Source organism: Camelus ferus, chromosome 4 (assembly GCF_009834535.1).
Source record: "Camelus ferus isolate YT-003-E chromosome 4, BCGSAC_Cfer_1.0, whole genome shotgun sequence".
NCBI classification, from domain to species: domain Eukaryota; kingdom Metazoa; phylum Chordata; class Mammalia; order Artiodactyla; family Camelidae; genus Camelus; species Camelus ferus.
The window spans coordinates 65,565,789-65,591,908 of NC_045699.1; the positions used below are offsets into that span (position 1 = coordinate 65,565,789).

The window sequence follows — 26,120 nt, forward strand, 5'->3', positions numbered from 1 at the left end:
GTATAACACAGAAGGTCCAGAGGCATCTATGCTGTTTGTCCTCTCAGTTCCAGTTACTGGCTAGGGTGCATTTCCTAGCTGGAGTTTGGGGAAACAGGTCCCAGAAAGCTAGAAAGCTCAGGGACACTGTTGGTCCAGGGTCCACTAGGACATCTCCTCGATGGCTGGGGGCACTGGGGCCTCCTCGGGTAATGTAGCAATTTGTCATGTTAAGTCATTCACTAACAATTGAGTCCCCCTTGATTAATCTCCCAGAATTAGCCAGTTGCATTTTGAGCAATTAGGGTTAATTACAGCCTCATTTGGCAGAGCAGAGAGCCCCATAATTATCTCACGAAGCAGGCGAGGAGGTGGTGGGCTGCAGTGGTGGTGGAGGCAGCAACATCCGGGTGTCTCCTCGCACATGTTGGAGTGGGTAATGACATAGTTAAGTGTAATTAGATACGATTACTCGGCGTTAGCTGGCGGCTGGTGGGAAGATGCCCCCAGCCAGCCAGCATCTGGCCGAGTTTGTAGAACCAGGGCACAGCCTGTTGACGCTGGGGCTGCTGCAAGTCGGGCTGGAACGAAAACAGTCAGGCATTTTCTCTCTCTCTCCTCATCTCGTGGAGACGGGCGTTTAAACACTGTCTGGGGAGATATCATGGCTCAAACCTTGCCTGTTGCAGGACATAGAAACCCCTCAAGTTGACGGCAGAGGCATTTTCCTTTATGGCAGGAGGCTTTGCTGTTTCCCCGAAATCATCCTTAGAGAAAAGAGCCAGGCTCCATGATGGCAAGAATGTTGTGCTCTGGACCAGACTGGATTTGGTTCCCAACTCCACCCCTCACTAGCCAGGTGACACTGGGTAAATGACCTTACTGAGCCTCCGTTTCCTCATCTGTAAGATGGGCCCATAAAGAAAGCAAGATGATATATTTTAAACACCCAGTATGGTATCCAACATCATGGGTGTTAATGAAATGGTATGTCACTGATCTTATATTTTGGAAATCATTTTGGTTTTCACAGCTAAAGAGCCCAGAGCTGGAAATACCCTCAGTGGAGAAAGAACAATTTAGCAAACACTCAGACTTTGGCTTTTGTTAACCTTCTGTGTCCAAGGCTAGTAATTTATTCATTTCAAGGTGCTTTCTAGCTCTGGGTGCTGTCAGCAAATGAAAATATGTTGTCGAACTGGAGAGAATCATATGTGAATTTCATATATACTTGAGAAAGTGGAACGTGGTTGCTTTTATTGAGGTTTCTAATGAATGAATGCATGGAGTTGAGAAAAGGAGCTTAAAATTTCCCCATGGCTTAAGATTTTACCAATTTGCTTCAAAGCGGTTTCATCAGGAAAGAGGCAAGGCTCAGCTGACCCACTAAGAACCACATGAATTTCCAAGAAGGAGAAAGGTGTTCTCGTCTGAGAAAGCCCCGGCTAATGTGTCTTCCATCTGGAAAGTCTTTGTAAACCTGCTTGGGACGTGCCAAATGCAGCTATATTCGGTACTATTCAGAGAGAGAGGAATGTGCATAACTTTGCAGGGGTTGGGGACAGCTGTCCTTAGGTCTACATTGTACAGACCAAAATCTTTATGAAAATCTTCCCAAAGCAATGATGGTAGTTAGGTAAGATTAAATGACCAAATATTAACTAACGGCCATTAAAATTCAAGGAGTGTTTGCTAAGTGCTGTAAATTCGACAAGTGCTTGTCTCCTTTCTGCCTTGGGTCTACTGGGGAGCCCTCTACATAAGTAGGTGAAGACGGTGCAGAGGTGGAAGCCCCCAGGGAGGGATGGACAGATGCAGAGGAAGCCCAGGGAATGGGGTGGCTGGTTCTGCCCGGGGCATCATGGTCAACAGGGAAAGCTCTAGAAAGGAGGTGCCATGGGCTGACGATGATCAGGAGTTTGAGGCATGAAAGGGAGAAGAGGATGTTCCAGGAAGAGGAAAGAGCCATTGGAGCTGGTTCCAGATTCTCTCATCCATATGTGTAAGCTCAGCTTTCTCTGAGCTTGGTTAGTGAGGCTCGTCCTGGGGGAGTCGCCACAATTGAGATGATTTTAGATTTTGCCTTTGGGTGTCTCCATGCTTTGGGCATCTTGCTCACTGTTCCCATGAGCTGAGTGCAGATAGTGTAGATCGACTTCCAAGTTGAGACCATCATGGTGGTTGTGCCAACATTACAATGCCTGGCACTTAGCACCTCATTTCATCTTCCTACCAACTCAGAGAAGGACATCTTACTCAGAACTCTGTTTTGCAGTAGAAGAAACCAGATGAGTAGTAACTTGTCCATTTTACTCTTGAGGGGCAGAGCGAAGAGTAGCTCCAGGTCTTGTGGCCCCACCAAGCACCTTCTGGCCACTGGGTCTGCAGGAGGGAAGACTGGCTTCGGGTATGAAATTAGCCAGATCATGAAGAGCTGAGTGGGGTTGGCCTCATACAGAGTCTGACAACATGGACTCTAAATGGCGCCCTTCTTTTGTGCAATGCAGATTTAAAACACATCGCTGTATACACATACACCAAATCCATTAGAAGTTCCCTACACACGATGTCAGATGTCTTTAAAGGTGAAATTCGTTTACAGGAAATGTCATTCTGATGAAGTGTGCTTTTTAAAATCATAGAAACGATTGCCTTAAAATTAATGATGCATTGCAAATATCAGGGAAAAAAGACCCATCCAGTGTAAAGATGATTAAAATTCAGGTCAGAAGTCTGACTTAGTCAGGCTAAATTTTTTAATGAGATTTCAGAAAATTAATTGGGCGAATGCATTTTTATTCTTTTAACATGTAATTTTATGCTCCTGCTTAAAAAAAAAAAGGATTTGTCGATGCTGAGGCTTATGGTGGTTCAAACATTTTAAACTCAAATTAGCACAGGGTGGGGGGCGTTTGTGGCCTAATTTGATCTGACTTGGGGAAGAGAACTGGGTTTCTCTGAGCTTTCTGGGGCGGGGGTGTCCTGGGGTGGTCCAAAACACCCCCTCCCCCTACTGTATGTCTGGTCTGGTCCTCCCATTTGTTGGGAGGGTGGAATTGGGGTAGAGGTGATGCAGGGACCTCAGCCATGTCCTTGGCTCCTGGTCCTGCCAGATTCCTCCTGTGGTCCAGGGAGTTGCTCCAGAAGCTCTTCCTCTCTGAGATCGTGAGTCCTCCCTGGGCCCGCTACGTCCTCCCCACCCCTCCACCCAATCTTTTCCACCTTTGGGGGAAAAACTAAGGGGCTCCCATACTGGGAATGGGGGTGAGTAGTCAGAAATGGAGTCTGGTGTCCACAGCACAGCCTAGAAAGGGAGACGAGCCTGTTGTCTGGCACAAACCCTTGGCAAACAACCCTGGGTGACTGGACGGAGGACAGTAAAGTCAGGAGGCTGCAGGTCCGTCCACCTCACCGCTTTACTCTAGCCAAGGATGTTGGGTGAATGACTTATCTGAGCCTCGGTTTCCTCATCTGTGGAATGGGGCTATGAAGACTTAAGTGAGATGGTGTACTTTAAATATCCAGCACGCAGCCAACATCATGGGTGTTAAGCAAATGGTATGTCATTGATCTTATTCTTAGAGTTTAAAGTTCATTTTAGTTTTTATAGCGAAAGAGCCCACGGTTAGAAATATGCCCAGCACAGACCCTCAGGGTTGGGGAGGTGCAGGGGGATGGGGATGTTGAGAACAACAGTTGAGAACTCCCTGGGCTGGTTCCCTGGGCCAGGTCCTCGCCAGGCTGGGCACTGTGCACACCCTGCCCAGGTCATCCCCTGCTCCATTCTCCAGACGTTCTACAATGCCAATAATAGTAATAACAACAACAAACATGGAGCGTTCATCTCCTAGGTGCTGGGCCCTCTTCTAAGGACTTTCACTTAGTAACATATTTAACCCCCGTCAACCCTCTGGAGGGGGTACTGTTTATCTCAGTTGTACTGACGAGGAAACTGAGGCCCACATGGCTTGCCCACAAGTGTCAGAGGCAGGGTTTGAACCAAGCCTCCAGGCCTCAGAGTCAGTGTCTCAACTGAGAGAGCCAGAGTAGCTGTCACCTCTGCCAGCCTGTGCCCAGGGGCTGTGTTTATTTCCCCCAGGAGGGAGTGTGGGGTCCCAGACATAACAGAACGGTAAGCCTTAGATGAGCAGTTTCCAGAAAGGCCATCAGGATGATGACTCTTGGAGCCACCATCCTACAAGCTGTTTGGGGCAGCTCTGCGTTTGCCCAGCGGTTCAGAGCTCCCCAGACCCCTTCGCCAGTATCTCCTGGAATCCTTCCGGGAAGTCCAGGGCCGACGTTTCTAACATTCCCCACGATGGGTGACCTCACTCTGCTGCAGGAGCAAGAGGGCCCAGCCAGGAGGGGAGGAAGGCCTCAACGGTGGCAGCAGGGAGAGGCCTGGCCTGTTGGGGCAAGAACTCAGTTCAGCTTTTACTTTTCTACTCCGAGCCCTGAGTTAAATCGGGGTCAAGACTCTGCTGGCTCAGGCGGCTGCACCCGGGAGCCCTGTGTCCCACCATGACCACCACCTGAGCAGAGGCCCCCCCGGGGACAGGGCCCAGTCCTAACCCCTGTGAGAGCAGTGGCAGCCCCCTGAGCCTGCCCGGACTGTGCCCCCTCACCCCTGCGCTGCTGCCTGCAGAACCTGCCCCCTCCTCGGAGCTTTCCTCTAATTAGGTCGAATGGGTTGTGACAGGAAATGCAAATCTGGGTCATTGCATATGCAGATGTGCAGTGGAGTCTCAGCGATGCCGGCAGGTCGCCTGCATCCTCTGGGAGCTTCTGGGCGGCTGTGGAGCTGGGCAGCCTGGCCCCTCGAAAACATCCTGGGGTGGGTGGAGCATGCTGGGGACTCCAGTCTTGGGGGGAAGCAGCCCCGTAACAGCAGAGCCAGGACCCCTAGAGAGCCCACCCTCCCACCCTTCACTGTCCCAGGGGATGCCGACGTGGGACGGAGGGACCCTGCCCTGCGTCACCAGCAGTGCAGCTGGCTCTCCGTCCTCAGAGCCCAAGCCCCAGCTCCCACACTGGTGACTGTGCCTCCACTCCCTTATTCATAAAGTGGGATTACTAAGCCTTGTCTTACAAAGCTGTTAGGAGATCTAAGTCATAAACCTGTCTAAGCAGCTAGTAGGGCAGCAGACACATAGTAGGTGCCTAACACACGACTTCCTGTCATTCTTTTCAGGAGAAAGTGTGGTTCCTTCAAATGCCAAGAAAGGTGCCTTTTTCTGAGTGTGTGATTTCCGCTGCACCTGTAGACGTGACAGTGGCTGGGTCACAAAGTCCCTTGTGCATCAGGCTGTTTTGAGCGCATTTCATCGTGTCATTCGACAAGCATGCCCTGAGCGCTTACTTTGGGCAGGTCCAAGCCTCAGTTCAGGGGGCACAGAGGGGACTAAGACAGGGGCCCACTTTCCATGATGCCCATGGTTAGGGGATAGGGTGGGCTTAGGGGCTGAAGCAGGAAGTGGAGGCCTGGCTAGTCGTGGGGTCTTGAAGGAAAAGCAGAGGCGGCATCTGAGTTGGGCGGCCACATGGTCCAGGCTGAAGGATGTAGGCTGTGGAGTTCCCAGTCCAGGCTTCAGATCCCCGCCATTACTCGCAGTAGGGTCTGGAGCAGGTCACTGCCTCCCCTCCGAGCCTCAGTCTCCTGAAATGGAGATAGCAGTGATACCTGCTCACAGGAGCCTGGGAGGTGTTCTGCACCATGCCCGGCACATAGTATGTGCTCACTAAATGCATGCTTGCCCATCTTAGGTGGACACTCAGTATACAGGTAGGTTTGTTCCTGTGACTACAGAACTTACCTGACAGAGACCAGCAGGTGTTGGTAAGAGCATTATCTTTCTCTTCCACCAGCCCTCCCGCCTGCTCTGGTCCCCAGGCAGAGCATCTTCAAATCTGCCACAGGAGGTAATTATGCTTCAAGACTTTAGAGTCAGGGTGGGCCCAGCTGTTGTCTTGCCGAGGGGAGGAGGCAGCAGGGTTGCGAGGCCACGTTCCATCTTTCATTCCTGGCAGGAGGGTGCCCGTTAGGATTTCCTTGGCACAGAGCTGGGCCTCGGCCGGTACAGAAGGGCACGAGCAGAGGTGGGGAGGAGCCACTCAGAGCCACTCAGGGCCCCTCCAACCCCGCCACCTCCTCACTCCAGCCCCGCCCATGCCGATCAGTAACAACCACAGGGGCCACTGAGCCCCTACTGCGTGCAGCCAGCCATCTCACAGGACCCTCACAGCCACCCTGTGCACACACATGCTTCTATACCTCCCACTTACAGGTGAAGAAACTGAGGCACTGGGTGGTTTGGGTAACAGCCCCAGGTCACCAGCCAGTGACCCAGGCCACCTGGCCCCGCATTCAACTGCCGGTCACACAAGGGTTCCCAAGGCTCTTGCAGGGCTTATGGGCCTATTGTTGGCATTCCTGGTGGGGAGAATTCCAGAACACAGCCCAGTAAAATACCTGATGCTCCACCCTCTCAGATGCTGGGCTCTGGTCCAAATCTGGAAGAGGCATTTTCACTTGGGAAAAGTTAGCAGCCTGCTCCTGCTACAGTGTGGCTCTCAGTGTTTCTTGCTCCTCCCCTACTTCCCAAACTGAATGCTATAAACATTTCTGTCCACCTACTATGTGCAAGTCATCCAGCAACAACTGGAGACCGGTCTTCATGTCACCACCAGGTGGGGAGAGTCCCCAGTGTTGGCAAACCCCTGCCCCAGACTGGCAAGGTGGGAGCTGTAGCAGGAGGGAGGGCCCGTCCCACCAGGCTGAGGTGAAGTATCCTGCCCCCTTCCCCACCCACTTCCAGGGCCCACCATTGGCTTCCCCTCCTCTCCTCTTCCTGAGGAGGAAACACACTTTGCAGATGTGTTTTGGGGGTGGGGGAGTGCACCTGGCCACTGCTGCCTCGTCTATTGGTTCCGTCCCTGGGAAGGTCCTACAGCTTAACTGTGGCTTTCGTGCTGGCCTCTGGAGAGTCATCACGAATTCTTCGGATTCTTCACATTGCCATAAAGGGGCAGTTTATCCAAAGAATGGGCTCAAAATGTAGGACTGCAAATTTAACCTGCTTGTTCTCATCTCTGAGATGGGAATGGCTACCCCGGGAGGGGAAGTGGCCCCTCTTACAATGACCTACAGGGTCTGGGTTGGGGCCACACATGATGGGCCGTGGGGCCAGCGAGACCCCAAGGGGCCTCCCCAGGGATGTGTCACTTTGGAGGGTCGCTTCCTTCGATGTTTATTGCACCTGTCCTGCCGGCCAGCTCCAGCCAAGGCATAAAGGACTCAGGAGTGAGCAAGGCAGGTGAGGCCTTTGCCCCACGGAGCCAGCCTTCCAGGGGCAGAGACAGGAATGAGCAGATGAATTGACCAGATCCTGAGGGATGATGACGAGGGCTGCGGAGGAAACCACACCAACAGCAGGCGGTTGTGGGATCACAGGGAGGCGGTGTGCAGAGCACCAGGGGCGAGGGGGGCTCTGGTAGCGGGTGAGCAACCAGAGTCCCTCCTTCACCTTGGAGGGGTGCTGCCGGGGCTCTGGAAGGGCAGTGGCCCCTGGGGACCCGGCGCTCCACTCAGCTTGGCTGATCACCGATGCCCCCTGTCCGTCCCCTCCAGAGGCACCCGAATGCCCTGTCTTTTCGCTGCTCACTGGCTGACTTCCAGATCGAGAAGAAGATTGGCCGAGGACAGTTCAGCGAGGTGTACAAGGCCACCTGCCTGCTGGACAGGAGGACAGTGGCTCTGAAGAAGGTGCAGGTGAGCCAGCAGCCCCGTGGGGTTGAAACCACATGATGGGAGCCAGCTCATGTCTGGACATCATTGCTCTGGGCTGGTCCCGTCCCTTCCCTGCCTTATCCTTACCCTCCGAACCCCGTAAACAAGGGAAATTAGCACCCACCCCACTCACTGGGCTATGGGATAATCAGGTGGACTTGTGTTTATGAAAGCTCACCATGAACCATAAAGGAGAAGTATTAGCACACAGTGAGCACCTGCTGTATACAGAGTCATGCTGGGAACTCGCAGAACCTTGACCGCAGCCCTGCATAGGGATCATCATCCCATTTTTCAGAGGAGGAAAACTGCAGAGATGTGGCTAGCTCACCAGGGCCAGAGGGAGCTAAGGGGGAGCTGAGACTCAGACCCGAGGCCAGCTGACCCTCTCTGGTCGGTTCCGGGCTTGAGTGTCCTTCCTGACCTCCGACTCCCTCCTAAATAGAGGTGTGGGGTCGGGCAGATGGGTTTTAAGCAGCAAAGCCCTGCCAGGAAGCACTTCAGTGAGAGCCACTGCCCATTTCAGTGCTGCTTTGCTGCAGAAAATGGCTTTACATCCTCCAGGAGAGCCTCCAGGGTCCCTCGATTTGCTCATTTACCTTAAAGAATGAGATCAACAGCCTGGGCAGAGGAGGCCCAGGAGAGAGGAGAGAGAATACAGCTCAGACGCAGTCACGAGGTGGGGAAGTGGCCAGCACGACTGCTGATCTGTGAGCTGCGTGAGCAGCCTCGGGTGGCTGGAGGAGAGCTGAGCTCCTCTACTCAGGAAAGGCCTGTGTTCTGTTCTTTGTCTACCTCTGTCCTGGTTTTTAGTGCCAGGATGGGTTCTGTGGTGGGGCTGCTCCAGTGTCAACCTTCTCTGTTCCTGTAACTTAGAAGGTGCTGGGAGGACCCACGTGGAGTGAACACTGTTGGGTTGGGGTGTCAGGGCACAGTGCTGTGTGCTGGACCCCCTTTTCTTACTCAGTCCACATGACCCCCTGTGAGATTGGCCCCATTTACAGAGGTGAAGACTGAGGCTCCAAGCATGTTTCCTGTCCTGTCATTTATCAGTGCATGAACTCAGTAAGTCACTGGACTTCTCTGGACCTCAGTCTCCTCTGTAAGTCAGCAATAGTAACTCCTGGCCCATGGGAGTTGCCATGATGATTCGATGTAAATCGGTCAGCACTGCGCCTGGCACACAACCATTGTCCTTTTAGGGTTCCCTCGAGGAGGAGGTGGGAGAACCTGGACTGGAGTCCCGGTCCTTGTGCTCCCTCTGGGGGTGCTGGCTGCTGGGTTTTAACCGCTCTTCCTCTGTTTCCTCTCACCCAAGATATTTGAGATGATGGACGCCAAGGCCAGGCAGGACTGTGTCAAGGAGATCGGCCTCCTGAAGGTGAGTTCCTGGGCTGAGCGAGAGCCCCTCGCTTCCTTGGGCCAGGCTGGATGCATCATGGCCGTCACAGCCCTTAGCCCGTTAGGTTCAGAAACGACCTACTTTGAGGGGCAGCAGCTTGTTCATTTTCTTGTGGTCAGGCGGGGACCCCACCTCACCTCTGCCCAGTCCTCGTGGTGCCCCCAGACCAGCTCTCCTTGTCCCACATGGATCCTGGATGTAGATGGCATGGAAGTCCTTGCCTCAAGGCATCTGGATCACACTGCGCCCGGTGGACCAGGCCAGTGGGGAAGGAGTGAGGGTGGGTTTTGGGTTGGACTGCGGTTTGTCCATCTCCCTCTCTCTCCCATCCTCTTGCTCCCACCAGGAGATGCTCTCTGTTGGGGAGACTCAGCAAAGCCAGCCTGGGGCGCTGGGCAGGGTTAACAGCCAAGCACATGGCCCCTGGTTCTGGGTGCTGGAGGGACTGAGGGTCTCTGGGTTGTCATCCTGTTGGGCTCTTGCCAGGCTTCCTACAAGGAGGAAGCAGGATGCACAACCGAGGCTGGGTCTCCCCAAGAGGGTAGCTGATGTACCCACCCTGCTGTGGGCAGAAGTCCGTGGTTCAGCCAGATCTGGGCTGACTGAGCAGGATTGTAGGAAGGACAGACTGGCCAGGGCCCATGTGGGGTGAGGGATGGTGGTGGTGTCTGTGGTCATCCCTTCCTGCCTCCCCGCTGGCTTCCCCATTGCTCTCCTCAGAGTCAGAGATGACGGAACTTTCCGGACCAGACCTAGCCCTGGCCTGGGGCTGCTCTCTCCTGGGGATCCCTCCCTACTCCCCAGGCTTAGGAGGGTGATGTAGGAGGGACACAGGGGTGGGCTTTGGAGGCCTAGGAGCCTGGGTTCAAATACTGATGTCTTCATTTACAAGCTGTGTGACCTTAAGCAGGTGACTTAACCTCCCTGAGCCTCAGTTTGCTCATCTGCTCAATGGTAAGACTATCTGCCTCACAGATAACGGGCAGATAGAGAGGATTAAATAAAATCATATCTGAAGAGGACCTGGCGCAGGAGAGCACACAGTAGGCACTCACTCTTCCTGCTCCCCACCGCCCTGAGAAACAGAGCGCTTGCTTGGCAGCTCCCTGTAAAGCGCAGCTTCTGGTGGCAGTCAGGCCTGTCCCCTCCATCGAGGACTCTCAGGCAGATGGGGGAACAGATAGGCAGCAGATGGTGACTGTCTGGGGGGCTGCCAGCTGACCCAGGGACCCCAGGGAGACCCTGCAGAGGCCAGGGCCAGGTCTCAGAATCTGGAAGGCTGGGCTGAACCTACTTTGGGAACCCCAACAGCATGGACTTGGGGGCAGATCATGGTGGCCTCGAATGCCACACTCAGGATGCAACGCTTGAACGTGGGAACGAGAGGAGGGCCCTGAAGTGGCTGAGAGCGAGGGGCCGCGGCCGGAGTTGTGAGCGCTCGCTGGGGTGGCCCCCGGCAGCAGTGGGTCCTGGGGGTGAGGCTGGAGGCCGGAGGCTCATGGGGAATGTTTTTAACTCCAGCTCTCACAGGTCCAAAATACCCTGCAAAGAACATTTTTAAAGTTCTACAAAATGGTCAACTTTGGGACCCAGCTGTAATCTCGGGGACTCTGATTACCCAGCCCTGGGGAGCAGCTGTGCTGGTCACACACCATCTCCCCACTTGTGGCCAAGAACACACGTGTGCCCCTCATGGGAGTAAGGAATTATACTCACATGAGCCCTGAGCCAGCCTGCTTGGTCCCTGGGCACAGAAATGTGTGACCACATCCTCTCCAGTGAGGCCAGCCCCAGTGGCCTGAACTGGGTCCTGCTGGGGACAGGGTCCTGACCACCCCCCCAGGCTGCAGTGTAGCCGGGTGCCATCGGCCGTGGGCTTTGGAGGTGGACACACCCCTTGCTAACTAGCTGTGGGGCCATGAGCAAGCTGTTGACCACTCAGGGCCTCAGTTTCCTCATCTGTCAAAGGAGGTGATGCTAACAATGCTGTCCTCAGAGGTGTTAGAGGAATTAGTGAGCAGGTGCATTGGAAGGGCTCACTGTAACCTCTGCTCAGAGGCAACCCTCGTTGCCATGGTTACACCCTCTGCCCCAGTGCCAGCCCCTTTCTGGAATTGGACCCAGCTTCCCAGCCTGCCCGTGGGAAGTTGACAGCATGTGCCAGGGCATGAGGTGTTTCTACAAAACAAGGAAACACGGTTCTCCGAGGGGCCACTGGACGATGTCACCCATTGCGTTCATGCCAGGACCCAAAACCAAGGACCTTCCAGTGCAGTGGCTGCCAGCCGTGGGGTAGGAAAGCAAGCCCTGTAGGAACCTCCAGGGCTGGTTGAGGGGATGAACCAAAGGGGGATGGCGTGGTTATGTGATGTCTGCCAAGGTTCCTCCTCATCTCAGGATCCAAGACTAGGCTCTGGGCGGCACACAGCATAGGTGCACCTGCCTCTCCCAGCACCTTCCAGGACTTTTGGAAAATGTGCTTTAAAGTGGCCTCTGGTGCTGATGGACAGGAGCCCCTGTCGATGGGCCAACTGTGTTCAAGTCGCCTCTGCCTTCCCCAGATCCTGGAACCATTTTGGTGTAGGCAGTCAGTGTCGGTTATCAGCAGTTGGCAGGGTTCCTGTTAGCCAGGCAGGGGCTGACTGCAGTCAGTGGGGCGCAGTCCCATCTGGCAGACACTCAGGCCACGGTGGTCAGGCCAGAGGCAGGGCTTCGGTGCTCAGCACCTCACTCAGGGCATCTCTCACACCAAAAATGATTTTTTTTTCAAGATTTCACAAAGTGGGGATCAGAAACTGAGAAAGAGTGGGAAGGAAGAAAGCAGGAGATGGATACCTCTAAGTATTCCAGATCGACTCAGTGCAGCAATGGAGCGGCAGGGGCCTGGCCCCACCCTGGAGGGGCCTAGGTAGTGGTGACGAGGAGGAGGGTCATTTCCATGAGTATCTATTTAGTCTTAGCTCCATGCAGTCACCATGTTAGACATTTCAAGGGTGTCAGGCCAAATAATCCTTCACAATGGCTCACCAAATCATTATGCCCATTTTACAGAGGAGGAAACTGAGGCTTGGGGTGCAAAATGGCTTCCCCAGGTCTGCCTGACTCCCAAGCAGAGGCCTTTCCCCCTAAACTCTCACCTCTCCAGCTGTACCGTCTCTCACTGGCTCCGTCTCCTGCTTTTTCTCTCCTTGGGCAGCAACTGAACCATCCGAACATCATCAAGTATTTGGACTCATTCATTGAGGACAACGAGCTGAACATTGTGCTGGAGCTGGCGGATGCTGGCGACCTCTCACAGATGATCAAGGTGAGGGTGCCTGGTAGGAGAGCCGGGTCTGGGGGCTGCCCGGGGTCCAGTACTCCTGCTTGGCTGGAGTTCCTCGCGGCTCTGGCCACAGGCAGAGGTGGCCACTCGAGGACACTCAGCCCCCCTTGCCGGTGCCCTCAGGCCTCAGCTACGTCCTGGTGAGGCCCTCTTAGGCCCCATCCCCACTTGCTAAAAGAAGGCCAGCCACGGACAGAAAGGACTCCTCTGCTGTCCTGCACTGCCGCAGATCACCCACGGGCTCGTGGGCCACTTCTGCCTTGCAGGAGGATTGGGGACAGAACACCATATAGGTCGGACCCTAGCTCACGGACTCCGGGGAAGTGTCTTGTGGCTCCAACTGCCTCATGTTATACAAGAAAAAACAGCTCAGAGTGGTTGAAAGACTTTCCTGAGGATCCCCAGCAATATGGGGACAGCCCCATGCCTGTGGCCCCAGTCACTGCTTCCGAGCCTGGGGCCCTCCAGTGGACATTCCCTGAGGCCCTTGCTACCCTTGAGAGGGCTGCATTCCCACGTAATGTCTGAGGCCGGGGGTCTCTTGAGAAGCTGAGCCACATGCCAAGTCCCACAGGCAGACTCGGCACCAGGTCTGGCTCTTATTCTGCATACCCCAGCAGCCCCCGCACTGGTCTGCCCACCTCGCCCCACCTCCCGGGGCACAGGACCAGGTCCACTGTGGGTCTGGACTCAGGGACCATCGCAGCTCCACCTACTGTGGGGCACCTGCTGTGAACCACAACTATGCTGAGCACATGCATCCCTCCCTGAGTCTACACGAGCCTTTAAATAGCAAAGCTCAGCCTCCAAGCAGGACCCCCAGGCCCAAGTCCTCAGCTCCACTCACTGCTTCTCCCTCAAGGTCCTCACTCCCCTACTGGCCTGACCATCATTTTCAGGCCTCCTCCCCCAGCCCAGTTTGTCACTGGGCCAGGCTGGGCCACACTGGAGCACCCTACCCCCACCCCCAGCCACACTCACAAACAAACAGGGCCTGACATGGATTCTCTTATCTTTCCCACCAGGCACTGGGGTTGAGCAATTGCTCAGTGCTTGCTCTTCTGAAATTTGGCTCCTAGGAATACGGGCGTTGCTGGGAAGAGGCATTACTTGAGCTGTTATCACCTGCTTTTATATTTTCGTTGACATATTAATGCGTTTGCAGGGATGTTAATCTCCGCACAGATCCCTGGTGGAAACAGATGTGCTATATCACGTCTTACTTCTTCCTCCCCCCGCCCTACACTTTGTTTCTGCGTCTCTCACCAAACATGCATGTGTCCAGCGCCCACTGTGTGGCTGCTGCCCACATGCTGAGACCTAGGGGTGCTGCTGGCCTGGGTGCTGTCCTCAGGGAACTCGCCTTCTAATGGAAGGGCAGACCTGCGAACAGGCAGTTAGGAGCTGGCACGAACAAGCCAAGTTCAGAGTCTGCAGGAGCCAGGGAAGGCTTCCTGGAGGAGGTGACACCAGAGGGGAGACCCCTAGTCTAGAGGCAGAACAGGTCGTGCCAGAGCCCAGGGGGTTGGAAACCCAGGTATCCACAAAGCACTTTGGTTCAGGAGCTCATTGAACGAGGTGAGGGGTGGGGAGTGTGGGACCAAGAGTGGTTGGACCACCCAGGACCTTGTGTCCAGGCTCAGCATTTGGAACCTTGCCCCAAGGTCAGCAAGAGGCTTCCTGAGACTCATGATGGTGAGTAAACACAGTCAGCTTTTTGTTCTGGAAGAATAACTGGATGCTCAGTGGAGGGAGGGGTGGGGCTGGGGGTGGGAGGGGCAGGGGTGGGCAAAGAGGAAGAAGGGAGACCATAGAATGTGGCCCATGGTGAGAGTGCTTCACCCTGTCAGCCCCAGTGGACCCCAGACCCCCTCACAGCTTCTCAGCCCGTGGCATGGGGCTGGAGTCAGATAGTCGGGGGTCTTGGGTGTCTGGGCAGTTACAAATCCCTCCCCTCCCCGAACGTCAGTTTTCACCCGTCCCGGGGTCCCCATGGGGAGGCAGTTGGGAACTGCAGGGCCCGGATGCAGGTTCCTTCCGATGAGAGGTGGGAGGCGCCTGGGTGTCCAGCACCCTTTGTGCCTGGCCTGGGGTGGGGCACCTCCCTTTCACCCTGTGTCCCTTCCCTGGCTCCCCCGGGGCCAACCCTGGCTCCAGGTTCAACTTGTCACTCACCCCCTGGGTTTCTGGGTCAGTGGCCTGGCTTCCAGGTGCTTCAGGCCCTCCTGTCTCAGGAGCCCTCCTCCTCACCTGGCCTGGTGCTGCCCCTCTGGTCACCAGGCCCCCTCATCCTTCCCTTCCCCTGCCTATGCCTGTTCCCGCCACCGTGGCCCTTCACCAGCAGAGCCTGCTGCGTGCTGCTCCCCACAGGAGGGGCTGGCAGGGTGGGGCAGTAGGAAGACCCTGGGCCCAGGGTCAGACACACCTGCTGGATGACCTTGGGCAGGTCCCTGTGACTCAGTTTCCCCACCTGTAATCCCCCAGCGCAGTGCCTGGGTCATGGTAGCAGCTCGGTTTCCTTGTCCTTTTCCCCTCTCTAGCTGCTCCAGGGTTTCGAGGGGAATAGGTGCTTTGCCAGGGCTCAGCTCATCGTGGTCTGGCCTGGGAGGCTGCTGGCCAGCAGACCTTGCGTCCCAAAGGCTTCCAGTCTCAGGGGCCAAGCAACACCACAGTGGCCACGGTGCTGGTGTTATTTACGATGGTTGGAGAAGCTGGGAGCTGCTGCCACCCCGAAACCCACCAGAGACTCTGCGCCTTCCTGCTAAATGTCACACGCGCCAATAGGACATGACATTTAGAAAATCACCGTTCATAGCCTTGCACGTCCCCACTTAAATGCTGTAATGAGGATTAGCTAACATCACAGCATAAATAACACCCCAGCCCGGCCCTCCACGGAGGCCTGAGGTGGCCCTAGGGGCTCAGGGGTCCTGTGCTGGGGGCTCTGTGCCTGGAGCCTGGGGCAGACCACATGTGAGGCCCCCCTCCCAGAATGGAGCCTTGGAAGAGCCTCCTGAGGCTTTAGTGCCAGGCAGGGGCTTCCCGCTGTGGCCATCCCAGTGTTGGAGGTGCCCATAGGCAATCTTGGCTCTGCCGCTCCTGCTGGCTGACCCTGGGCAAGTTCCTGACCCTCTCTGAGCTTGGTACTTCATCAGGTGGTTACTGGTATCGTTAGAAGTGGGTTAAGAGCTTGGGCTTCCTGGGCAGAAAGCCAGGAGTTGAGTGGCTGTGACTCCGCCCCTTACTAGCTCCTGTGTGGCCCTCAGTTTCCTCATCCGTGAGATGGGTACAGTCATCCCCACGCAGGGCCCAGCATAGCAGCTGTACATGGCAGGTGCTTAGCAGAGATTAGCTCGGGTCCTGCCTTCTACCCCATGCCCCCTTCCCAGGCTGGGAGTGTGTTCTGGGTCAGTCCCTGTCTCCCCTGTGCCACTCAACTGCCTGGACAAATGGGCCACAACTTTGCCTCTGGCTGCTTTGGGAAAAGATGATTGCTCTGAAGTGAAAAGCCCCTGAACAAAAACCTGGTGCCAAGTGTGTGAGTTGTCCCCCCAGCCCCACGGGCCTGGCTCATAGGAGAGCCCCCAGGAAGGATGCAGGTGTGAACTGCAGACAAGGGCGTGTTTCTGTTTCCTTCTTCTAGGACCTTCGGTTACTTATGGCTCACTCAATGCAGCCTTGGGGGACTTTTAGTTTTTTGGTTCATTTTTGCTGGAGTATGATTTTCCAGGTGCAGAATAGGTGAATGCACACTGAAACTAGGGGTCCACTAGAGAATGTCAAGCCCCTTTCCTTGAGGGTCTTGCCGTGCTTGTTAACAATTACGTGTGCTGAGATTTGCTGGCTCCGAGGAGGGGGCACAGCTCTGATTTAATCACCAGGCATGTCTTGGGTGCCGCCAAGCCGGGGCCAGGGCAGAGAGTCCACACCAGTCACTCCTGCAGGGAACTCCCTGTCAGGTAGTAGGGAGGAGCTGGACGTGTGTCCAGGAAATTCCAGAAAAAGTGTGATTGAGAGCAACCTTCAAGATATGGCCCAGGCATCCCTTCAGCAAAGCAGTCCAGGACGCCCACTCAGGGCCAGGCCCGCCCCACCCTCAGGGAGCCTGCCGCTCGTGGGGGTGCACAGATGACCACGGAGGGTGATTCGGGCTGATGCAGCGACGTGAACACAGTGCCCTTCGTTCCACGTTTATTGTTTCTCAGCAGCCTGATCACCCAGTCCATGCCAGGCATCGCCTGCCTGCTAGGACAGGACAGGGCAGTACCCTGGAGCCGCCCTCCCTCTCAGCCAGTCACCCCAGCCTGTCTGTGTGTCTGTCTCCCCCACCACAGTACTTCAAGAAGCAGAAGCGGCTCATTCCCGAGAGGACGGTGTGGAAGTACTTCGTGCAGCTGTGCAGCGCCGTGGAGCACATGCACTCCCGCCGGGTGATGCACCGAGGTACGTCCTGGCCTCCCCCCAACCCCTGCTCGGGGCTGCGCAGCCCAGAGCCTGTGGGAGGGCGGGGCCCCGGGGTGCAGCTTTCCCCTTGGTTCCTCCCGGCCTCTCAGGGGGTATCCGTGAGGAAGTTGGACCACTTTGTACTCCCAGTGATGGGTGTCCAGCATCTCACTTGTCCTTCTGGGGTCAGAGAATGGGGTTGTGAGGCCTCAGGCTCGACTACACATATGTACCTCGTGCCCCATGTCAAGGGCCCCCCATGGTGGGGGCACCAAATGCCAGATAGTTACATGGACTCCAGAAATAGGAACCCTGCTCAGCACATAATGTCCAGCCCCCGACACCAGTCCAGAGCCAGCACAGAGGAGACTGCAGCAAGGATGGGGTGGAGAGGGCTGGCAGGGGGTGGCCCAGTCATCGCCAGTTCTGGTACTGCCACCACTTCTGCCTAGGAGGGCAGGGAAAGCATCCTGGAAAAGGGAACTTTTAATATGGGCTTTGAAGTCTTAGTAGGAGTTGGCTGGGCAGAAGAGATGAGTGTTTCTGAAAGTTGACATCATCCCAAGTTGTAAGGAAGGTGCCCACTGGGTGCCAGGCAAGGTGCTGGGTGCTTTATGTAGATTACTTCACTGATTCCTCCTTTCATTCATTCCACCTGCATTTTTACTTCACTGATTCCTCCTTTCATTCATTCCACCTGCATTTATCAGTGTCTGCTGTGTGCAAGGCACGGCCCTAGTCATTGGGGAACAGCACAGGTTACCTCACTGAGCACCTCCTTCATTTGTTACATGAGTTTTCAAAGTGCCTACCCTATCTGTAAAAGAGGAAACAACAGCACAAAAATCCTTGCCCTCCTAGACCTCACTTATGGCAGCCCTGTGACATAGGTTGATTTACACCCATTTTACAGGTAAGAAAACTGAGGCTAAGTTTTTCAGGGCCCCACAGCTGGGCAGAGCCAGGGTCAGGGCCTTGCCCTGAGGAAGCAGGACTGAGGGCTGAGTCTCCATCTCCTAAGGGGCCTTCCCCTCTGCCCAGCCCCAAGCCACCTCCTCCCTGGTCTCTCCCCAAGCCATCCCCATCCGGAGGTGGGGATCCCACACCAGCCCCCTTCTCCTTGCCCTGCAGACATCAAGCCCGCCAATGTGTTCATCACAGCCACAGGCATCGTGAAGCTCGGTGACCTGGGCCTGGGCCGCTTCTTCAGCTCTGAGACCACCGCAGCCCACTCTCTAGGTAAGGGGGCCCGGCCACGCCCAGCTACCCCTAGGGGCCTGGGTGACATGGGGAGAGGGTAACCCTGTCCCCCGATGCCTTTGGTTAGTTAGTCCAGGGAAGTGCCTCGTTGAACCCCAGCTCTCCTCTTCAGAACAGTGACCAGAGGGAGGCAAACCGAGGCCTGGAGGAGCCCTGGCTGGGGCTCCCCTGCAGTGTCACGCCCTCATGCTGTGTCCGGGACGGGATGGCAGAGCCCACTCCAGGGAGAGGTGGCCCTGAGGTCACACAGGCAGCCATCTGTCTTTCTCATTGCTGCATGGTGTCCCATCGCACAGGCCACCACACTCGGCCCGTTCCTCCTGCTGGGAGACAATTGAGCTGTTTCCAGTTTTTGGCTTTTAAACAGGCAGTTTTGAAGCTGTGGGGGCCACGTCCTCACCCAGTAGTGGTGACCTTGTAGCTGAACTGTGGGGAGTGAATAGGAACTGGCAGGACATGAAGGAAGGGATGAGGTGAGCAGGGTCGAGGGACCCTGAGTGGCAAGGAAGGCAAGGAAGTCCAGGCTCAGTGGGCGGGCGTCATCCCAGGAGTGCTGGGGCGCTAAGGGCTGGATGCTGGAAGAGACTATGTGTGTTTTGGGTCGTGTGAAGCATCATCCAGCTTCAGAATCTACATGCCGGGGACATGAGTGATTGCAGAACTAGGACCAATGGAGAGTTTTACATCTAATTAGAATACAGAAACCAGCAAAGTCCCCAGTGGAACATGGAGTAGGGGCCCCTGTGCACCGTGGGTAGGGCCATGTGGGAACGTTTCATGATGGGACAGGGGTGCAGGGGCATTCCCCCTTTCCCCGAGCAGCTCCTGGCTCTTGAGGTGGTGTTTGCAGGGGCAGGCACTCAAGGCTCACCTCCCCGTGAGCTGCCCCGTCCACAGGAGGGAGCTGAGCCCCATGTGCAGGCCAGCCACCTTGAAACCACTCTGTTCCCCACTGGCCTCTGCCCCACTCCACGGCCCAGCCAGTGCGTCTCCTTCCTCCAAATCCCAAGAGCCTGCAGCATGCCACAAGTGCACACAGCGTCTTCTGGTGACAGCAGAGGTGCTTTCTGGAAGACACACTTTCCTGGTGGAAACTGTCACTGTTCATACAGGTCTGGATGGCTGGAGGCTCTGAGGGTGTAGCACACAATCTGGAGAAACAGGCTAACTCTGCAGATAACAGCTCCCAGCTGCGTGTCAGAGTGAGCGTGAGTGAGTGTGGTTGTTTTCAAGCCCTTGTCCCCGTCTGACCCTGGAGGACACTGGACCTGGCCTCCTTAGCTGCTGGTGTGTCGCGGCTCTTCCATGAGGTCGGAATGAAAGGATGTTCAAGGACCCGCCATCCCGTGTGCAAGTTCACAATATTTCATTCATTCACGCCTCAGACAGATGTCAGGGTCCTTCCTTTGTGCCGACGAGGAATCTAAAATACAGGGAGCTTGAATGGTCCCTCTAAGTCATGCAGACCCAGGAGCCACATGCAGGCCTCCCCTGGCAGAGCCCACACTTCTTCTAGAGACCAGGGGTGAGGGCGAGAAGGGTCTCCCTCCAGAGCCTGGCCACTGACTCCCCGTCCCGGGGAGGAAGCTGTCTTTCCAGCTCCGCTCAGATCCTTCTCTTTGGGGCAATCGGTGTCTCTTGTCAGTTTGGGACTGTTTACCTCTCTTGTTTAAGAGTTTCAAAAAGGCCAGATATTCAAGGAAAACCGTCAAAGAGAAGAGTTAAAGCCACTGCCTCCTGTCCCCTGTCAGTCAGGTCCCAGCCCTCCTCCATCCTGCTGGGGAAAAGACTGCGGCACTCGTCACAGCCGGTTAAGATCACATCATTAGGAACGGGCAGAAATGCGGGTTCGTCCGACAGTGTGACTTTATCGACTTGGACTGGTGCACTTATTATATTAATGAGAAGGAATTGGAACTTGGGGAAAGGCCGCCCGGGTGAGCTGGGCTCTTCCTGAGGCCTCCGAGCGGCTGACAGACCGCGTGGTGGGTGGAGGGAGCCCTCCTGGGGCCGTTTGCCCACCAAGCCGAGAGGCCTGCATGGGGCTTGGCAGGGCCCTGCTCCCGGAACCCTAAACCCAAAACTGAGGGCCAGGTCTCATGATGGTGTCAGCGCCAAGCTGAAGCCCAGGACCTGAATTCTCCAAGATGCAGGAGAAAGACGCCCTTTCCATAGCGAGGGTCTGCAGACAGCTAAGTCTCATACACACGTTTGGTGGGTAGAAGATTGAATTAATTGCAGTTGGCATGTGACACAGGAAGGACTTGAGGGCGGAGGTTCCTTCACACCCTGCGCGTGGGTACAAATCATGCGTCAGTCACATCTTTGCGCACCTACTACGTGGGGATGCTCTGGTGGCAGCCACGTTGCCCCAGCAACCACCTTGTCTCCCAAGGCTGCTGACCCACAACAGAGCTTATGCAAATCCCATCTCCTCCTGCTGCCCCCTCCCCCAGCCCCCTCCCCACCTCCGTATTTGCTAACACGAGGCTGGCATGAAAGGGCATTAGTCATGCCATGGCCGGGCTGACAGGTGCGGTACCCAGCGGTGGCAGAGCGGCTGCCTCGGTGTCAGGAATAGGAGCCGTAATTAGAGCGCGGAACAGAATGAGCGTCAGACGAATTACCAGGCAGCAGATCATATTTGTCAGGAAGGATTGCATACATAAAAATTAAGTGACAGTACACGCCGGCATAATGAAAGAGAAATGAAAGATTTGCCTACACACAGCTCACAAGGTACAAGCAAGTGTCTCGCTCCAAGCAACGGGAGCAGCTGCAAGACAAATTGTGGGGCCGGGCAAGCAGGCCCTGCCCGCGCGGCAGCCGAGACAGGGCAGCCTGGGGCTGGGATCAGGGTGGGGGGCGAGGCCGGCTCACACCCAGCGCTTGAGCAGGGCCCCACACTGCCTCTCGGGGGGCGGGGGGGTCTAGGGGAACAGGTCCGGTTGGAGGTGACCCCTGCGGTCAGGGCAAGCTGGCTTTCCCAGGCCAGTGGCCCTTGGCCTGGCTGTGGGGTGTTAAGCCCTTCCTTCTCTCTTCCTGGAGCCGAATGCCCTGGCCCTGGGCTGGACAGGAGATTATGCAGCCTCCCCTGCTCTCAGGGGCCCCCAGGCTGGTTGGGAGATCGTCCTGGGTAGCTTGTATGGGGATGGGCGGAACCGTCTCCTGCGGGCCCACGTGCGCAGGCTCAGAGCTGGGCGCCGTGACTCAGCTGGGCCCTGAGAGCCCAGGGATCGCCTGAGGCCTGGAGCTGCCTCTGCCCCTCCCAGGGCTGCCCTTTGCTTCCATTGCCTGTAGTCACCAAACTCACCAAAGAGGTGCGTTAACAAGAGGACAAGGCTCTTAAAGGATGTTTAAAAACATTTTGGCTTCTTAAAAAATTATCCCAACAAGCTTATTATCTTCGTTTGACAGATGAGGAAACTGAGGCTCAGAGAGGCACTACACATTCCTGTCGCTCCCAGGCAAGCAGGGACTGGAGCCCCTTGGGAGATCAGCTCCTCTCTGGGGCACCAGCCCACCGCATCCCGGGAAGTGGGCTCGGGGCCCGACAAGTTCTCTGGGTGGGGAACGCTGAGGGTGCGAGGAAGCCCACCCGACCTCACCGCCGTGGGCGCAGGGCGGGAGATTGTGCCTCCTCTTCTAGTCACGCCAGCAGTCCCGGGAGTGCGCCCACTGCCAGTGCCCCTGGGGCCCGGTTGGTGTGGGCTCAGACCACTGTGCAGATGTGTCCCTGGCCACCTCCTGCTTCCAGCAGCCCAGGTCACCTAGGAACAACTGGCCCAGAAACCTGCTTGAGCAGAGAGAGCCCAGGTTCTGAGCCCTGACACCTGGGTGGGAGGTCAGGCGCGGCCACATGTGGCTGGCAAGTGGCTCCTGGCTTGTCTGCAGCGTCCTTGGCATTTTCAGGGGCACAAACTGTTAGAACAAGATGAGCTGGTGCCAGAGAGGGAAGGGAAGGGTCTCAAGGGAACAGCAAATGAGGAATCGATCCGGGCCTAGGATACAAACTAGTTTGCTCATTCACTCACTCAAGGCCGCTCACCCACCTGGAAGGCCCCTGCCCTCTGGACCTTACGGCCTGGAGGGGGAAGCTGTTTGGCATCCTCACTGGGAGCCAAGCACTGTTCCAATAATCATGTGCCACGAGTTGCCTCCTTTAGTGCTCCAACTGCCCTGGGGGTAGGAACCATCACAGCCAGTTAACAGGGGAGGAAGCCCAGAGCGGCGGGGGGAGCCAGGCGGATGATCCAGCCAGAGCCACGTGGAGGGTGAGGCATGGCCACGTGCGAGTTTCCCACCCGGGGCTCCCTGAGCCACCTTGGACGAGACCCTGATACCTGGAAAACGCAGGGGGCTGTGTGGGATTGCAGCATTGTGCTACCTGACCTTCACGTCTGTTAGAGATATTCACTGCGGGGGCTAAAAATAGGCAGATATTTGTGTGGATATAAACAATCTGGAATCCAGTTGACACTGATAAAAGTACAATGTTTTTTCAACATCACTGCTTCTCCAGAGGGCGTGTAGCCTGGCATGGGGTCAGCTGGTGATTAATTTGAGGAGGACTTGATAACAAGCGGTGGCACAGGTGTGCCTGGTGTGTGTTGCTGCCCAGAGATCCAGTGTCAGGAGGGTGGTGGCGAGAGTCCGCGGAGGCCTCGGACGCCAGGCTGAGGACCCGGCCTTTCTTGGGGGATGAGGAGCCAGTCGGCCCTGGGGGCGGGGACATGGCGCCTTCCTTGAGGTGCAGGACAGTGGTGGGGCTAAGCCAGCCAGTCATCCAGGTGAGGAGCCATCCAGGGGGCTGGCAGGGAGGGGAGAACCCTCAGAATGTGAGTCCTGATGGACGTTGGGGGCGGGGAGGAGTTTCATAGGACGAGATCGAACGCAGATCACGCCGCCCTACACAGAGGACTCTGGTCGGCCCCGCTCCCGTGTTCTGCGCCCACTCACCTTTCCTCAGGCCACCCTGTCCCACCCCCAGGGGGCTGTGAGCAGCAGAGCCTTCCCAGAGCCCTTCCACCCGCACCTCCATGTGCAGGAGGTTGTACTATACCCATTTTTCAGAGAGGGAGACCAAGGCCCCCAAGTGTGGAGGGGGGACCCCTGGGGCCATCAGGTTCACCCCTGGGTCTCACCGATGGGGAAATGAGGCTGAGGGAGAACATTTTAGTTCTCTGCTAGCGAGTGATTGAGAGCCGGCTGGGTGCAGCTCTGCGTCCGTCCAGGTCCCGCCAGCGCTGCCAGGATTACACCCTGGCCCCGCCCGCCCGGAGGAGGGATGGCGGCACCCACACCCCGTTTCCCCAGCCATTTTCAAAACCACCATCTGGGGAAGAAGTGCAGCCCGCGGATGCCAGCCTCTCCTTCACGGGAAATCTTTGCCTTTTTCATATCTAATGAACATGTTTCAAACACCACGAGGATTTCAAAACACGGCCAAGTTTGTTTTGACAGGAGTGGCGCATCTCGAGAAAGCGGGTCCCTTTAATCAGCCTCCACTTTGAGGTCCCCGTTCTCCTCAGATATCTGCCCGGTTTGAAATCTGGGAGTTCTGGGTACAGAGGCAGGGAGGGTCAGGGTTTGCTAGGCTCCTCTTTCATATGCAGAGCTCCGACCCCAACTAGGAGAGGGTTGAGACTGCGCTGGGAGCCCGCGGGTCTGGTGGGAAACTTCCTGGGAGGGGATTTGAGACCCTGGCTGTGTTCGCTCTGCGTCTGAGCATCTCCATGAGACTGCTGCTGCTTTGTCAGCTGGAAGTGCCCACAGAGGTCCCCGTGGGGCAGGACAAGGGGCTGGGCCGGCGTAGCCTTCAGGGCCCCTGTCCATTGGAGGCTCCTTCTGCCAGCTTCTCCTGCTCCCTGAGATTTGGGGTCCCATCCTCCAGGGCCCACTGCAAGCTTGGAACTTCTTTGAAGTCTCTCATTTTATCTTGAAAAGTCATGCAAGTTGTGCATCACCCTTCATAATGCCTGAGTACTTGTCAGTATAAAAGTCAGGTTTTGTAGGCTTGTTCCCCGGGAAAGCTGGCCAAACAGGAAGAGGTGCTGTGTTCTTCCCCTGCAGCTTTGTACACCCTGGCAAAGGTTGAGGACCCTCTGATGAGGCAGAGCACCCCAACTTTAAGACTCCCAGATTAAGGGGGAGTAACCCCTCTCCTAGGTCAGAGACAGGGCCTCAGGGACCAGTGCCCAGAGGAGACAGGCTGAACTTCCTGCAGTTAACGCTTCATGAATTAGTTTGTTGCACGGATGTTTCTGAGCATCTAAGAGGAGGGCGGGTGGGTGAGGCTTTGCACAGCTCCCCTCAGGTTGTAACACGTATCAGACTCTCCCAGGAGCTGGTGGGAGACACAGGTGTCCAAGTTCCAGCCCTGGAGAGTCCTCCCCCAGGCCTGGGGTTGGGCCAGGGAGCCAGATTTTAACAACTTTCTCCAGGTGACCCAGCTACAGCCACGGATCAGCCTAGTCTTTCCTTGTTCAACTGGCTCCTTCTGGACACTTCCTGGGACAGGCAACTCATTGCCTCCTGATGGACCCTCTCTTGGGAGAGCCCAGCACAATGTCAGGGCTCAGTTAACATTGGATGCAGATGGACAGATGGATGTGGATGGATGGATGGATGGATGGCGTATGCAGCCCTGGCATCTCAGAAGAAAGTACAAAAACACATTTGGGTGTTTGCCTTTTTCTCCTTGTACCAGCAGAAACTAGGATAAAAGCGGAAAGCAATGGCGAGGAAGAAGATTGGGTGGAGAGTAGAGGGAAGGGGTAGGGTCGCCCCCGACCTTCCTTTCCTGGGTGCTCCAAGGCTTTTACCACAGGCAGGGCTGAGGCAGGGATCTGGAGCCCCGGAAAGGGACAGAGGGACAAACCAAATGTCCAGACCTCCTTGAGTAGCCAGCTTTCCCTGGCCATGGGAGGGGGCAGCTTAACTAGACCTTGAGCTCACCAGCTGGCAGAGGCACAGGTGAACTGGAGAGCAGGTCCAGGATGGGGCTGCGGTGGCCAGTGGGGGTCGGGGAACTACTCAAAGCCTTCACTTTCAGATCATTCTGGCTAAGGCACCCCAGAGTAAAGCCTGGCCAGGTCATCTCTCCCCCGAGACCCTTCTGTAGAGGCCCAGGTGGATCTAGAATGAGCAGAGGGTAAGACTGAGGGTGGTGAGCGGTGTCGGGCCAGCCTGCGCTCCCTGCCAGGAGGGGGTTTGGCCAGGAGTCTTAGGGGTGCAGTGCAGCCAGACGGTGGATGCTGCCGACCCTCGCTGAGGACAGGGCTTCTGAGCTCCACCCCTCCCCCACTGTCTCTGTGTGTAGCCCACCAGCTCCCCGTGGTTGTCCTGTGTGGGAAACAGTTCTCACATCATCGGCATGTCCACCCACAGCACTGGAATCACTTATATCTTGGTCTGAGGTTCCCGCTGTTAAGTGAGAACTGTTTAAATTTCATCCTGTGGTTTGGATATGACAAGCCATCCATTTCACACTTGCCCATTCATTTTCGTTTTGCTCCCTTGTGACCGAAATATACAAGGGGTTGCTCCTGGAAGTCGCAGTTTGCTTATAGAATCCCATACGGATTCATACTTTGACTGACAGCTCTTTCTGCTGAATAGCAATTAGCCCCCTGATGTCATCCATAAAGTATGCATGTAGGATGACACATTTCTCAAAACATGTATTTAAGTGATGGCTACTGTCTTGGTTTAGGGATTATTGCCATCAAAGGGCGCTTGGTTTCCTGATAAAGCAATAATCAGGTAGTCCGCTCCTGAGCAGACATCAGTTAAGTAAACGGTACGTTAGGCTGCAAAAAGAAAAGTGTTAACCCTGACACGGGCTATCTGATAACATGCGGGTGGATTTATTGACTCATTGAGTAAACGCTTAGAAGGCATCTGCTGTGACCGGTCCTGAGCAG

The 26,120-nt window shown here is 55.9% G+C and overlaps 1 protein-coding gene across 9 annotated transcripts in view; it reads left to right on the forward strand.

The window, feature by feature from the left end:
• NEK6 (NIMA related kinase 6) overlaps positions 1 to 26,120 on the forward strand; it is an 82,905-nt gene that overhangs the window by 42,840 nt on the left and 13,945 nt on the right. For 5 of the 9 annotated variants that reach the window (XM_032478411.1, XM_032478409.1, XM_032478412.1 and 2 more), the window contains exons 3-8: positions 5,845 to 5,898; positions 7,607 to 7,747; positions 9,084 to 9,146; positions 12,364 to 12,474; positions 16,827 to 16,935; positions 18,067 to 18,174. In XM_032478411.1, coding sequence (XP_032334302.1) covers positions 5,845 to 5,898; positions 7,607 to 7,747; positions 9,084 to 9,146; positions 12,364 to 12,474; positions 16,827 to 16,935; positions 18,067 to 18,174 — 586 coding nt within the window. The remainder of the gene's footprint in view (positions 1 to 5,844; positions 5,899 to 7,606; positions 7,748 to 9,083; positions 9,147 to 12,363; positions 12,475 to 16,826; positions 16,936 to 18,066; positions 18,175 to 26,120) is intronic. The other 4 variants (XM_014561796.2, XM_032478413.1, XM_014561797.2 and 1 more) reach the window with 1 other exon arrangement.